General features: G+C 47.7%; 1 protein-coding gene across 1 annotated transcript; it reads left to right on the plus strand.

Annotated features, from left to right (window-relative positions):
• The first annotated feature begins 691 nt into the window (after positions 1–691).
• Positions 692–7765, plus strand: PHYH (phytanoyl-CoA 2-hydroxylase). Its single transcript, XM_088526313.1, has 7 exons — positions 692–796; positions 1004–1169; positions 1478–1559; positions 4036–4217; positions 5053–5199; positions 6094–6225; positions 7694–7765. The coding sequence occupies exons 2-7, from the start codon at positions 1053–1055 to the stop codon at positions 7745–7747; spliced, it is 714 nt and encodes a 237-aa protein (XP_088382439.1). The 5' UTR covers positions 692–796; positions 1004–1052; the 3' UTR covers positions 7748–7765.
• Positions 7766–14098: the final 6333 nt, after the last annotated feature.

Here is a 14098-nt window from a genome sequence, read left to right on the forward strand (position 1 = left end):
GAAGGCTGCTTGAGGACTGATCTCTACTTTTCTGCTCCCTTTTCCTACCTGAAAGGGCAAGAAGGGGCCGAGAGTATCCGCCCGGCTGTGTAGCTCCGCATGTCCTAGGAGCCAAGGGGCAGGCAGTGTCCTCGGTGTCCGCTGTCACCGTATGTTGGGGGGTTTCTGGTTCATGTTTCCCTTGAGGACACCAGCTGGAGACTTCTCTCCCCGTGAGCAGCTAACCCAAGCTCCCCATGTTCCTCCTTTGAGAAGACTGAGAGGAGATCTGATCAACATGTACAAGCACCTGAGGGGAGAATGTAGGGAGGATGGGGCCAAACTCTTCTCCGTGGTGGCCAGTGACAGGACAAGGGGTAATGGGTACAAGTTGAAACACAGGCAGTTCCACCTCCATGTGAGGAAGAACTTCTTTCCTGTGAGGGTGCCAGAGCCCTGGAACAGGCTGCCCAGAGAGGCTGTGGAGTCTCCTTCTCTGGAGATCTTCCAAACCCGCCTGGATGCCACCCTGTGCCACGTGCTCTGGGTGTCCCTGCTGGAGCAGGGGGTTGGACTAGATGATCTCTAGAGGTGCCTTCCAACCTCAGCCATTCTGGGATTCTGTGATTTCAGGTCTCCTCTTTCATGCTCCCCTTTGCCCTTGCTCTGCCCGGTGGTGCTAACATGCTTCTCCTCTTTCTCTCAGCTACACCCTGAACAACAATCTTCTAACCACAGAGCAAAGGCAGTTCTATGAAGAGAATGGCTACCTGGTCATTAGGAAGCTGGTTTCTGATGAAGACATTGAACGCTTCAGGTACAGGCCCCCTGCCAAAGCTGCTTGCAGTGTTTCTGTAGAGTAGCATCCTTGGGAGGTCTTGGAAACTGCAGAACTGGGCTGTTCCAACATGGGAAGTGGGTGTTGTCGCTGAATTCCTCTGCCTCAAAAGTGTTTTTGAGGAGCATGAGTTGGTAGGAGATTGCTAAACTGCTCCATCGTCTCTGGTTCCCGCCCATTTTCCAGGAAGGAATTCATAAGGATCTGTAACAAGGAGGTAAAGCCACTGGGAGCTATGATTATGAAAGACCAAGTGCGGAGGTCCCAGTCTGCTCCAGCTGAAAAAGCAGTCAATAAAGTGCAGGACTTCCAGGAAGATGAAGAATTGTTCAGATACTGCACTCTGCCACAGGTAAAAAAGGAGTGGAAGAACCTATATGAACATAATTATTCTAAAGCCTGTGGGAAGAAGCTTTGTTTGGTTCTGATGAAACATCATCGTTTAGCCCACATATGGCCCCCAGATATCACTCCCATGACAATATAAGTGTTTTCTCTGTGAACTTTTTTTTTTCCCTCTGGGCAAAGCTTGTGCTCTCTAGCCTTGTAGCTGATATTCAGGCCTTCTCAGCAGACATGTGGGTCCCAATACTTTCTCAGCATTATTTCTTGCATCTTTCATTTTTCTAATTTTTTCTCCTAATGTTTTCTTCTCTGTAGGTTCTCAGATATGTAGAGTGCTTCACGGGGCCAAACATAATGGCAATGCACACAATGCTGATAAACAAACTTCCAGATTCTGGTAAGGAGAATTGGATAACAGGAAAATACAGAAATTGCTGTGTGTATGCTATCTAGCCCAAACTGAACATACTGTTTTAGAAAAGCTGCTTGAATTGAGACGAATTAAGACCAAATCATTTTGAAAACATACGAGGCCACTCGGATAGTGGTTTGTTTGTTTGGGCTCTGTCTTCCTGAGAGGCATTTCTTATCTTTCAGTTTTCTGTGGCTATTTGTTTGCCCGTGTGTTCAAAAGTAGACATTGGAGCTGCTTATTCGGCCCCCTGCTCTTACATAAAGGTCCCCAGTCAAAGCTAACGCGCTCTTCTTGAGCTTGTCTTTTCACATGTGTTCAAGGCAAGTGCTTCTGTGCACCTTAATAAAAAACAGCAACAGAGAGAGCATCCTTTGCTTAGAGTTTATGTGGTCTTTTCCATGCTAAGAGTTCAGACATGTCAAATTGAGGCTGTAACTCCTAACCTCACTGACAGCTGTCGGCTGCTCAGCACTTTGATGCGTGGACACATATCGAAGAGGTGCCAGAACAAGGATTTTGAAGCTCAGCTGTGGCTCTCGCTGCTAAAATTTCATGTCATAATTCATACAAGGGTGGTGGGAGGGAGAGAAGAACCTAATTAAGCATACTATAATATTTCAAAGGAGCTTTGGCTCTGTATAAGGTATTTTAGTTAGCAAAGTTGCAACCTGAGCTGCGTTTCTTATTCTCAGGTGTGCAGCTTCTAAGTGTGTGCATATTGTGCTGTGTTATTAAAACACTGGGGTTTTTTCATGTCATCTTCATTTGTTGTCTTAAAAACACCACAGAAGTTTTGCATGTTTGTTTGAAAGGTCAGTAGAAGATGATACATTTATAAAGTAACAACAAAAGTGGTCAGCAAATGGGAAGCTGTTCTGTATTTGCAAGACCTCCACAGGAATCCTGTTGAGGAGTGTTTTAGGAGAGATACAGTCTCCACAGGGTTTTCTAGGCTATCCAAAGCATGTCTGAGACAAGCAGAAACATCCTGATTGTATCAATGTAAAGAGAAAATATAGTGGCAAGAGAAGTCATGGAATATAATATAATAGTAGACCGTTTTGATATAGAAGAGGATATTCTGTTTCCATTTCCATAGTGGAAAGAGAACTAACAAGCATAACAACAGCAATGCTTTTGGTGTTTATATATTAATAAAAAAGCCCCTAGGAAGCAGGCTCATGAGTGCTGGGTAGTTGTCTGGGAAGGCTACAGGCTCATAAATAGAGATTCTAGAAAAAATAAAATAAAATAAAATAAAATAAAATAAAATAAAATAAAATAAAATAAAATAAAATAAAATAAAATAAAATAAAATAAAATAAAATAAAATAAAATAAAAGTTAAGTAGTTAAACAAACATCTGTTGGGAACAGCACGGTCAGGGTTGATTCTGCTTGCAACACAGGGATGGATCGAATGTCTTCTTTATACCTTTTCCAGCATTGCTCTCTGTAATTCTTTGAAAGTCTTTGTACTGTGAAAGTTTTATATAACACAGGGCTGGCTAAAGTTCATGAAGCTGGAGAGCAGCCCGAGTAAAAAGTGGAAACTCAGCAAAGTAGGGGTAATGGCCCGGGCCAGCAAAACAGGTCTCTGAGCAAGTGCATGGCCAGGCAGCCTCCTGGAGATGGTGCTGTGTGCCCTTGCCTTGCTGACCTGAGGTCCATGTCTTTGCTCATACTACATCTTAGCAGGAGGATGACTGGGCTTCAGAACTGGTGGTGGGCTCCACCACGTGTTTGCTGAGCAGTGTCTACCCACTGATAACCCCCTAAGACACAAGTGAAATGACTTAACATGGAGGAAAAGCGTTGAGCGTTGCCAGCAGGTCGAGGAAGGGGATCCTGCCCCTCTCCTCAGCTCTGGTGAGGCCACAGCTGGAGCATTGGGTGCAGTTCTGGGCTCCCCAAGACAAGGACATTGAGCAGAAGCTCAAAGAGAAGAGAGTGTGCAGCGTACAGTAACGAAGATGATTGAGGGACTGGAGCATCTATCGTATGAGGAAAGACTAAGCGAGCTGGGCCTGTTTAGTCTGGACAAGAGAAGGCTGAGAGGAGATTTGATCAATATGTTCAAGTATCTGAGAGGCAATTGTAGGGAGGATGGGGCCAAACTCTTCTCCATGGTGGCCAGTGACAGGACAAGGGGTAATGGGTACAAGTTGAAACACAGGCAGTTCCATCTCCATGTGAGGAAGAACTTCTTTCCTGTGAGGGTGCCAGAGCCTTGGAACAGGCTGCCCAGATAGGCTGTGGAGTCTCCTTCTCTGGAGATCTTCCAAACCCGTCTGGATGCCACCCTGTGCCACGTGCTCTGGGTGTCCCTGCTGGAGCAGGGGGTTGGACTGGGTGGTCTCTAGAGGTCCCTTCCAACCTCAGCCGTCCTGTGACTCTGTGACTCTGTGAAAAGGCGGTGTCGCGTTCGGCGAGGCTGATGTTTGGCAGCTCTGTTGCAGACAAGCAGACCTTCCTCCACCCCATGCACCAGGACCTGCACTACTTCCCCTTCCGCCCGGCAGAGCGCATCGTGTGCGCCTGGACCGCCATGGAGAGGGCCCACAGGGACAACGGCTGCCTCGTCGTGCTGCCGGGGACGCACACGGAGCCCCTGAGGCCTCACGGATACCCCGAGGGGCAGGTAGAGCCTTGTGGAGGGTGTGGGTCACGCCGTGGTTGGGAAGAGGCCCCCGTGCAGGGATGAAGCACAGGTCAAAGCTACAGGTTTCAGGGATGGGTTTTCTGTTTCTGCAGCCACCTAGATGCTCTTTCACAGGAGAGCTGTTCCCTGTCACTGTGTGTGACTCCAGAGTGGCCCTCCTCCCCTTGGGCAGATGTCCTCCTTCTCCCAGTTATGGGAGTGGAGTTGTTCAGATCATTTACCCGTCATTTACTGGTTGTTCACCCTGGTAAATGAGGGGAAAATGTTGCTGTACTCTTGATGCTGGCGGGGATGGGAGCCTTTCTGGAGCTGAGCTGTCACCGCAGTGCAGTTCAGGGCATGGGACTGGGGCCTCTGAACTATCATCTGTCACACTGTGACATAACCACATAAACACATGCTACCATTTTCCCCATTCTTGCCCCACCTGAGGCCTCTTCCTCTTACTCATCCAGGAAACACCCAGATGGAATTAAATATAGGGAGTGGCTTCTTCTTAAGGGATGTTTCCTGAACTGACCTAGCATTGGTGATAGTCATAGTTGGAGCAGGAGCCTGAACCACAGAGGTGGCATCTCATGCTCTTCTCTGTTCTCACCAGCGGAGTCAAGTTCTTAATTATTTAAATCCATCTTCAGAACTTCAGACAGAGAACAATTGTGTTGTGCCTCAAACTTGTGGGCTCTTAGTTGAGCATGCAGAGTATCCTACATAGAAGAAATCAAATCAGTTGTTATTTTTGCCCTCCTTTGCCCTGAGAAATTCTAATTGCTCTACTTTTCATTGAGTAATTTCAAGTTTGCTGTTTTTCTAGAGTGTAAACAAATTGTTTCATGGAATTCTTGACTTGGATGAGAACAGCCCCAGGGTTCACGTTGTCATGGAAAAGGGAGACACGGTCTTCTTCCACCCCCTGCTCATTCATGGCTCTGGAGTAAACAAGACGTCAGGTTTCCGAAAGGTGGGAAACTAGCCTTGGTTACAGCTATAAATATTTTGTTTGCTTTTAAAAACTGAACCAAGTAACATTACCTTCCCCCTCTTCCCAAACTCATGAAGATCTAGATGAACTTTTTAATGTCTTCTTAAGTCTCTAATACACTTCTGGTATCTTAAAAAAAAGAAATCAAACCAAAAAAACCCTCAGTCTTTTGGAAAGAGCTTGCAAGGAGTCCTGGAGAAAAATGGAGCAGGAACAGAAATCAGGTGTTGAATCTATTTTTGAAGCCTGGCTGGATGTTTCTCCTTCTCCAATAGTTCCCTTCCATCTATCTCAAATATTCTCTAACTTCTTTCCCCCATCCTCTTCATACATCATCTCTTGATACTGGGAGCCACCATTGGTCAATAAATAATAATTATTCCTATGATGAGAAGACCCTTTTTTTTTTTTCCTGTTAAACATCAGATTTCACATCAGCTTTTGCAGTTTTGCGTCATTATGATTTAAGACCAGAAATAAGCAAAGGTGTCCTCCTTCTGGGGCCCGATCCTTTGCCAGAACTGGTTTCACTGAATCAAGGGCTAAGGGAGCTGTTGCCTCCATCTCTTTGCTGTCAGTAATACAGATGTTCACCCTCATGCACTGCAGCACAGATTACTGGGGGTTTTTTGCCTACATTGACTCTTTCATGACACATTTTTTCAGTCTCAGTAGCACTTGTGGAATCCCCAGCAGCTATTGAGTCCAATCTGCTGCCTCTTTCTTCACACACAGCTCACTGGTCCTCTGGGAGGAAAGGTCTATCTTGATGTGTAAAGAAGAGGTCCGGTGTCCACAGTCAGGGATGAACAAGCTTTTTCCACTGGTTATTTTGTAATCTGCGTGACAGTGATACCCATTTTCTGCCTGCAGAGTATAAGCTGTCACTTCGCCAGCTCAGAGTGCCACTACATTGATGTGAAGAACACTGTCCAAGAAGACATTGAGAAAGAAGTAGTAGAACAGGCACGTGCAAAATTTAATGTGACTTCTGTGGACCTCAAGGTAAGAGTTTGACCTGTGTAACAGCTCCCTTTTCTGTGTGTAATGCTCCCTTGCACAACTGTTTTGTAGGTTTTTTCTGTTATTCCCAGTGCCATGGGTCAAACCGGGTGTAAGAAACTGCAGGGCCAAGCAGAGAGGCTTTCAGAATAGAAGATCTGATACTTGTGGGCGACTGGCAGGGTTTCAGTGACCTTGTTCTCTAGGAAGAGACATCCCTCGATGTCTCTTGGAGCTCTGGATGTTCCTGCCCCAGTTCTTGCTCATCCAAGCGGGTTTTGTGAGTGCCCCTTGGTGCAGCCTGAGCGAGTGCAGAAAGTCAGCCCTGGGGCTGCTCACGTTCACGTCTGACACCGTTCAAGGCTGCAGACTTCCACACAAGAAGCCCAGACTTGCCCAGATGGGTAGCAGATTATGTGGGAAGGGCTGATGCCGGAACAGGGTGAAGTTTATGCAGGTGTTACCCTTCGTTGCATGGCCTTATTCTGTATTTTTGGGGGAGTACAGCTCAAACAGAGGTCTTGGCACTTTTCTAGGCTTTGTGGCGTGGGTAAGAAGACAGGGTGATCTCTTGCCTTGAATTTGCAAGAAAAAGAATGAGCAATAAATTCAGTGCTCCTCCATAGCTGCTATGCACATAGTGCTTACAGGCTTCACCTCCCAACAGCAAGTGGGTTTTCATTTTAAAAAGAAGTAACGTCACATCTGACAGGACAAATTGACTCTTCTTCTTCTTCTTCTTATTATTATTATTAAATATTATCATATATCAATTACTTAGATTTGAAGCAACAGGAGGAAAGTGAGCATGGATGTACATCTGTCACTGTATCTCCCTTCCCCCAAAATGGTAGTGGGATGAGATTGATGCTGACTAACTAACTGAAACAGTTGGGTACAACAGAAAATAAATCTAAATTCTGCAGGGGTTCAGCCACTGAAAAAAAAGATAAACCTTCCACTAGGATTGAAAGTTTCCTAATCTTCGAAATTTTGTAAGCCACAGCATTTCCCAGATGTGCACACATGCATTATTAGGAGAGTAAATTCTAGATTTAATAGACAATAAGTACCTTTTAAATCACTAGATGCCCAAAGTTTTTTTGGGGAGGCAGGGATAGGGGGCCTGTTTTTTTTCTTTGGCTTATTTGCTTTTTGTTCATTTTTCATTGGGTGCCTAAGGTGCGTTTTATTGTTATATGTTATATAGTGTTACAGGGTGTTTTAGTGCTAGCTGTATTTTTGTTCATGATACTTAGGGTTAGAAAGGAGTCTTTTGGTATTTTGGTATATTACTACGTATACTACTACTATATATACACATATGTATCCCACCTATATTACTACTATATTACTATTACATTATATATACTACCTAAGCAGAGAATGTTGTATCTGTTTCCTGCTGTATCCTACTCACCATCATGGCTGGCCCTTTAGGCTTTTCCTTACTTTTCTTTTGTTTTTGAAGGATATTTGGAGCTTTCGAGCACGGCTCGTGCAAGGGGAAAGAATGAACCTCTAGAACAGCCTCTGAAGACCAGGATGGGAAACTCATGCCTGAAGGTCCCCGTCTCTGAGCGGAGATTTCTGCCCAGGCAGTCAGGATTCGATACCTGGGTGACTTCTGTATCAGAACTTAACCAAAGACTGCATTACAAAGTCACTTTATGCTGATCTAAAATAATTGCATTGATGTTTAACAGCTAATGTACTTCAAAGAAAATCTAACCTACAAAATCTGAGACTTGCTCTGGTTAGTTATTTTAGGCAATCAAAGAAATATGGTCTGGAAAGATCACCTTCACTTTTTGATGTTTTCCTTCCTGTTTTTTGAAGGTGTCTCATGTGACATACTTTGGGGATTACACTATATTAATATAAGTTTTTATGCAAGCTAATGTTTTTTTTAAGATTCCCAACGCCATTTTCTACACAAAGAAAATACAATGAATCAGAATTTCATCCAAGCACTTAATAGGATCTCGTGGGGAACACGTGATTAGTGCAGCTGATGAAGGTGGTGTTATTGGAACCAGGAGCAGCAAGGGTGGAAGGAGCTGTGTGATGGATAGAAAAGCGGGATTTGTGCTCTAGAGCATCATCCATGGATACAGTTCCTGTAGTGTGGGCTGGTGAGGCCTTGGTGAGCGGTGCTAGCAGGGGTGGAAGGTGTTTGATAGGGTTGGAGAACGCCCAGGACAGCAAACCAGCCTCCTCAAAGCTGGTTAAAACGGTCTCCTGGGAGTCTGTGGTGCCCAGGAAAAGGCTGTTGCCAGGTGGGTGCAGGTTCTCCTCGGGATGCTCCAGCGGCCGGATTGCACTGGAACAAATCTCTTACCTTTTGCAGCATTTTGCTTTCAGAATCTATTTTTGAAATGCAGATTAAATTAGAGCAAAGCCACCGATGGAGTCTGCGTTGTCTTCTTTCTACATTCCCCAAGTATGGGGATGGGTGGGCAGTAGAAAACACTCATCTAAAATTGCCATTTGTCCCATTCCCCTCTTCTACCCTTGCAGAATGTGCCAAAACTGAAGTGCTGTCAAAGGCAACTGTTGTCTGAGTGCTGCTGGTCCCCAAATGCTGCTGCTGGGCCTGCTCCAAAAGCCCCTTGTGCTGATGGGATGGCTGGCTGCGTGGTCTGATCCAGATCCAGATGCAGACACAAAGTCCTCCCCCACCCTGGGAGGTTTGGGTGGTTTCCAGAGGGCACATCCAAAGGCCCCAGCTCCATCCCCCTGCTGCCGTGGTTCCTTTTGCTCCTCCATCCTGTGTCTCGGCAGAGGATCGGGCAAGAAGGGGGTGCAGTTGGGTCCTCAACGCGGGAGATGCCAGCACTGCTGTTCCCGGGATTGCCTGGACAAGAGGCAGCAAGTCAGTGTCGTTGCAGCTTGCTGCAAGCGGATTGCTGGGCCATCGCCGCAGAAATTTTTTGCACTTCTTTCTCGTCTCTTGTAGAAGCCCTTGAAGCTCCTCTTGAACCAAGAGCCCTTCAGGCACTTCCACTGGTTTTCTCTAACACCTTGATGGCAGAGAGGTTTTGGGGCTGTGACTCCTGCGTGGAGACACGGAGATCCCCTGTGAGAGCCCTGACAGTGACACCAGGTGCTAGCAAGGAGGACACGTTAAGACCATTCCCTGCCACCCCTGCTCAGGGCAGTGTTTGGGAATGCCGGTGCCGGCAGCTCTTCCCACACGCTGTGTACAGCCTGGCTGCTGGGCCTGCTCCCAGGAGACGTGTAGGCGCCTCGCCAGGCCTCAGTTGCGTGTGCCCCATGACCATTTCCAGGGAGCTGCAGACTCTCCGTTGGTTTTACGAGCTCTGGATGGCAGCCCCGCTGGCGCCGTCCAGGGGATCTCTGTGAGGATCTTGGGTGTCTCATCTCTTCTATAACTTTGGATTCATGGTGGGGGACTTTCCTGCCTGGTATTTTCCATGTAGCTGGCTTGGCTGCAGAGGGAGCTGTGAGCCCAGCAGAGCTACTTGTGTCTCTGTGATTTTTTCAGTCCTTTCGACTTTCGGAGTTCGTTTTTCTCAGAACTTCTGAACCCAGCCCTTCTCAAAGTGTTGTTCCGCCTGAGGAGTGATTCACTGTAGGAAGGAGCAACTACAAAACAGGTCAAGGATAGTCTAGAGCCTGAGGGCCTAAGCTCAGGCTCAGCTCTGCGCAAGGCTGACCCAGCAACACCAAGGAGACCGAGTCCTTCCTGAAATGATCCTGGGCACAGCCGGCTCCAGCAGGACTTCTTGGCTCCTTCTCGGCAAAGCCCTGTGTTCCTGGGTGCAGGCTGGCAGTGGGGATCATGTCCTGGGGGTGCCAGGATCTACAGACTCTGATTCACAAGATACATGAACACGGACTAGTCCAAACGGTGCTTGAGGAGTGAGTGCGGATTGAGCCCCTTTGCAGGGCCCTACCTGGAAAACCCCCTCTTGGGCCTGTTTCCATCACCCCTCAGGAGGGTTTCTTCAGCAACATTTCCAAAGCCTGTGCCCCCAAAGTAGGGAACAAACAGAAATCATAGAATCATAGAATGCTTAGGGTTGGAAGGGACCTCTAGAGATCAGCTAGTCCAACCCACCCCTGCACACGCAGGGTCACCTAGAGCACGTGGCACAGGACTGCATCCAAGCGGGTTTTGAAGATCTCCAGAGAAGGAGACTCTACAACCTCTCTGGGCAGCCTGTTCCAGTGCTCTGTCACACTCACTGATAAGAAATTTTTCCTTAAGTTCCTATGGAATTTTTGGTGCTTCAGTTTCCGGCCATTTCCTCTAGTCCTATCAGTGGCCACCACTGAAAAGAGACCAGCACCGTCCTCTGCACTCCCTCCCTTGAGGTACTTATAGACACTGATCAGATCCCCTCTCAGCCTTCTCTTCTCCAGGCTGAACAGGCTCAACAGTAGGCCTTTAGGGGACAAAAAAGAAACAAACCCACAAAATCCACATCTATTCTCTTGCTTGATGTCCTGGCAGCACGGTGCAGGACCGCAGTGATGCTTGCGAGGGTCTTTGGGACATAGTTAGCAAAGGGAGAAGCTCTCCCTGGGTGCAGAGAGCGTTTTTAGTGAGGCCATTGCTAGAAAACAGCCTGTTTAATGGGCCGGTGTTTATTTTTAAGAAATAATATACTATGGAGCAGTGGCACAAACCTGCACGGAGCAGTAGGAGGTATCACCCTCTGGCCCTGCTGCAGGATGAGTGGAAATGTTGGATGAGGGGAGATTTCTCAGAGAAAAGCTGCACTTGTGGCAGGCCAGGCTGAGACAAGGGGGCTGCAGAGGGAGCTCCAGGCACAGCAGAGCTGCAGGGTTTGAGCATCTTCACGGTTCAAATTCCCTCTCCTCTGCAGAGCCCAGATGGCAGCTGGGATAGGGCAGAGGAGGGAGAGCAGTAAGTACCAAAACTGCCAGCTGCCCTCAGCCTGGAAACACCAGGGTTTTCATAAATACTTCACTTTTTATCCCCCTCACCTTTTTGCTTTTGATCGGGGACTTTCACAGCAACAAAGGTGGCACCAGCTGGTGTCTCTGCCAGCCTGGCCATCTGCATGGCCCCGCTTCTCCAACACTCACATTTAACAACAGGGACCCCCTGCCTGCTTAAATATTTTCACCCAGATGACCAGAATCCATTCCATGGGCAGGAATAGCGAGGCCCTAGGGCACTGCAGCAGCAGGGGCTGGATACAAAGACACCCCGGCCACCCCTTTGGTCTGTGCTGCGTTAGCTATGGATTCATTTTCAACCTCCTGTTTTTCTCCTCCAACGTGGCAGATGACATGAAACACGTGAGGTGGATGAGCGTGTGCCGAGGACAAGGCACATATATCACTTTTAAGCACGTCCCAACTTGAGGTCTCATTCCTGCCTTCTTTGCCTGTGGCTCCCATTTTGATGCTAGCTTCACCTCTCCACCTCTCCCAGCTCCAGGATTTCCCGTCGGGCCTGGCAGGACCTTCTTTTCTTGGAGAATGAGAGTCAGGACTCCCAGTTCGGCTGCACGTTAGCAGAATATCTGTGTCAACACAGGTGACTGTGGGAAAGCCAACCCTGGCTGCCCAGCTGGACACTGTCCTACAGGGCTCTTCCCCACTGCTTCAGTTCCATAAATCCACTGGTTTACATTAGGATATTGGGATGCAGAAAAAAAGGCTCCCCAAAAAAGACTTCTCGAAAACAACCACAGCAGCAAAGAGCAGGAGGAAACGGGACGTTGGGCTTGTGACACCTGCAGCTCCAGCAATCACAGCTGCTCCCAGGAAATTTCTGGGCTAAAAACCCTTCGCTCTTCCCACATTCAGCAAGTGCCATCCTGTTGGAGCAGCAGCTGGAGAGCAGCGAGGCCCGATAGGGGCCCATGCAGCCCCAGCCTGGCCTCCTCCACCTTCACCACGCGATCTCCGAGGGGAGGCAGCACCTCATCAGTTTATCCCAATTAGTGTCCTGTGACACTCTCAAGAGCGTCCCAGAGGGGTAGGGACAGGTTCTCACCTGGAGCCCAGGGTGCAATCCAGGCTCTCACCAGATGCTCCTGCTGGGAAGGCAGCATCAATCCCTGCTATTCCCAGCACTGTGCCCAGCTCTGCTGTATCCAGCAAAACCAGCCTGGATGTTTCCCTCTTGGCTCGAAAGCAAAGAGGGTAGAAAAATAAAAGGTTGTGCTGGAGAAGAAACGATGTGACAGGGAAAAAAGCAATCTTAGCCAATGAACAAGATAAATTTGAAGCTAAGTACAACTAGCAGAAATCTAACTGGAAGGAGGATGCAAAATTAAGGGTGGAAATAGTTACCCCGGAGAAGCCATGTCGCAGAGACACCAGGCCTTTTCCACTCTCCTGCGTGGGTCTGTCATGCTGAAAGGTCTTTACCAAAGACACATCTACCCCCACGTTCTTCTTACCGAATAAAGAGGTTGGGCCGGGTCAGCATCAATGTCTGCACCAGGCTCAGCTGCACTTGGACTCAGCTTGCATCTAATATAATAATAGGATAACTTTACAGTAGTAGCTCAGGTCTTCCTTGGCTCTCAAGGGATACAGATATATGCCTACATATTCAAGTGCCTTTACAAAAATAAAGCATTACTCCATCTTACAACTAAAATGACACCATGCAAACCCAGGCAGTGTTTTATTGTGTATTTGCAACTATTCTGGATAAGGAATCTATAGGGAATATTTCCAAGCAAAGTGTCACATATCTACAGTCATCAAACAGCCACTTCTCCACCATCAAATGGGCTGACATGAGAGGAACAGGTCGCTGTGCTGAGCAAGCCTGCCCAGGAATAGCACCAGCTGGAGGCAGGGGCTGCAGCACACAGGTAGATCTCTTCAGCTGCCCAAAGTTGAGCAATTTATTTCTCTCCAGCCCCTGTGTAAACCAAGAACAAGGCAAAAGGTATCTACAGCAACGCTGAGATACAGCGTACAGTTTGTGGCAGTTTCACCAAATCAACGAGGTAGTGGGGTTTGTACCCCAAAGACCCTGTGATCCTACCTGGCATGAGCTCAGGGCAGCAGAGGGCTCAGGTTCAGGGACACCTGGATGAACAGAGCACATCCCTACAGGGAGGTGCTTCCATGGAAATGCCTGCAGGAGCACGGCCCTTCGGAGCCACCCCTGGAGACTCAACCCAGCTGGGGCTGAAGCAGCCCCTGTCTCCAAGGCTGCTGCGCCAGCATCTAAGGCTAACAGGGTGATGACCAAGAGGGCTTCCAAAAAGTTTTAAATGTTAGCAGAAGCTATCAATCAAATGTAACCTTTCAGCTTGTTAAAATCACTTGCACTCAGTACCAGATTCATTAAAATGCCTTTTTCAAGGCTGAAGCTCCAGGTTTGCAGCTGCAAAGACACTGTAGTGCAGACAGGGGGGAAGCCAGCGCAGGCTGCGTGGCGGAGAGGGAGCTCTGGGGAGAGCTGCAAGCAGCACTACACACTGTGTTACTGACTTCACAAGTTTGCAGTGTCTGCAGGCCTCCCAGGCCATGATGGTTTGTCACCTGAAATTCTGGTGGCATCAATCTACATCCGTCATTCAACAAATGTGCGGGATCCCTGGGATTTCTTGGTACAAATCCCAGAGTAGCTGTCTCTTTCCTAGGCTAAATCTCAGAAATCATGTTGCTACCAAGAACAGGCATGAACATGTATTTCACACGCAGCCTTATTCAGTCAGTCTTAAAAAGACCAAAATCGAGTATCGAAGCGGTGGTCTGGGGGAGACTTTGTGGATGTCCTTCTCATTGGAACTGATTTTCCTGTTCATTCGTCCCTAAAAACAGAATCCTCTTGGCTTTGCAGTAAATGTATGTGTGGTTTAGACACAGAAATGCATCCCTGTGTTGTGAAAAGAAAATCAACTGCAGG

Source organism: Tinamus guttatus, unplaced genomic scaffold (genome assembly GCF_059628265.1).
Source record: "Tinamus guttatus ecotype Peru unplaced genomic scaffold, ASM5962826v1 Tinamus_guttatus_pri_ptg000245l, whole genome shotgun sequence".
NCBI lineage: Eukaryota > Metazoa > Chordata > Aves > Tinamiformes > Tinamidae > Tinamus > Tinamus guttatus.

What these genes read in the sequence shown, in the direction of transcription:
- PHYH (XM_088526313.1), top strand. Translation starts at nt 1,053, where the DNA reads ATGATTATGAAAGACCAAGTGCGGAGGTCCCAGTCTGCTCCAGCTGAA. An exon ending in GATACTGCACTCTGCCACAG is followed by an intron (nt 1,170 to 1,477) that starts GTAAAAAAGGAG and finishes TCTTCTCTGTAG; the next exon opens with GTTCTCAGATATGTAGAGTG. An exon ending in AGACGTCAGGTTTCCGAAAG is followed by an intron (nt 5,200 to 6,093) that starts GTGGGAAACTAG and finishes TTCTGCCTGCAG; the next exon opens with AGTATAAGCTGTCACTTCGC.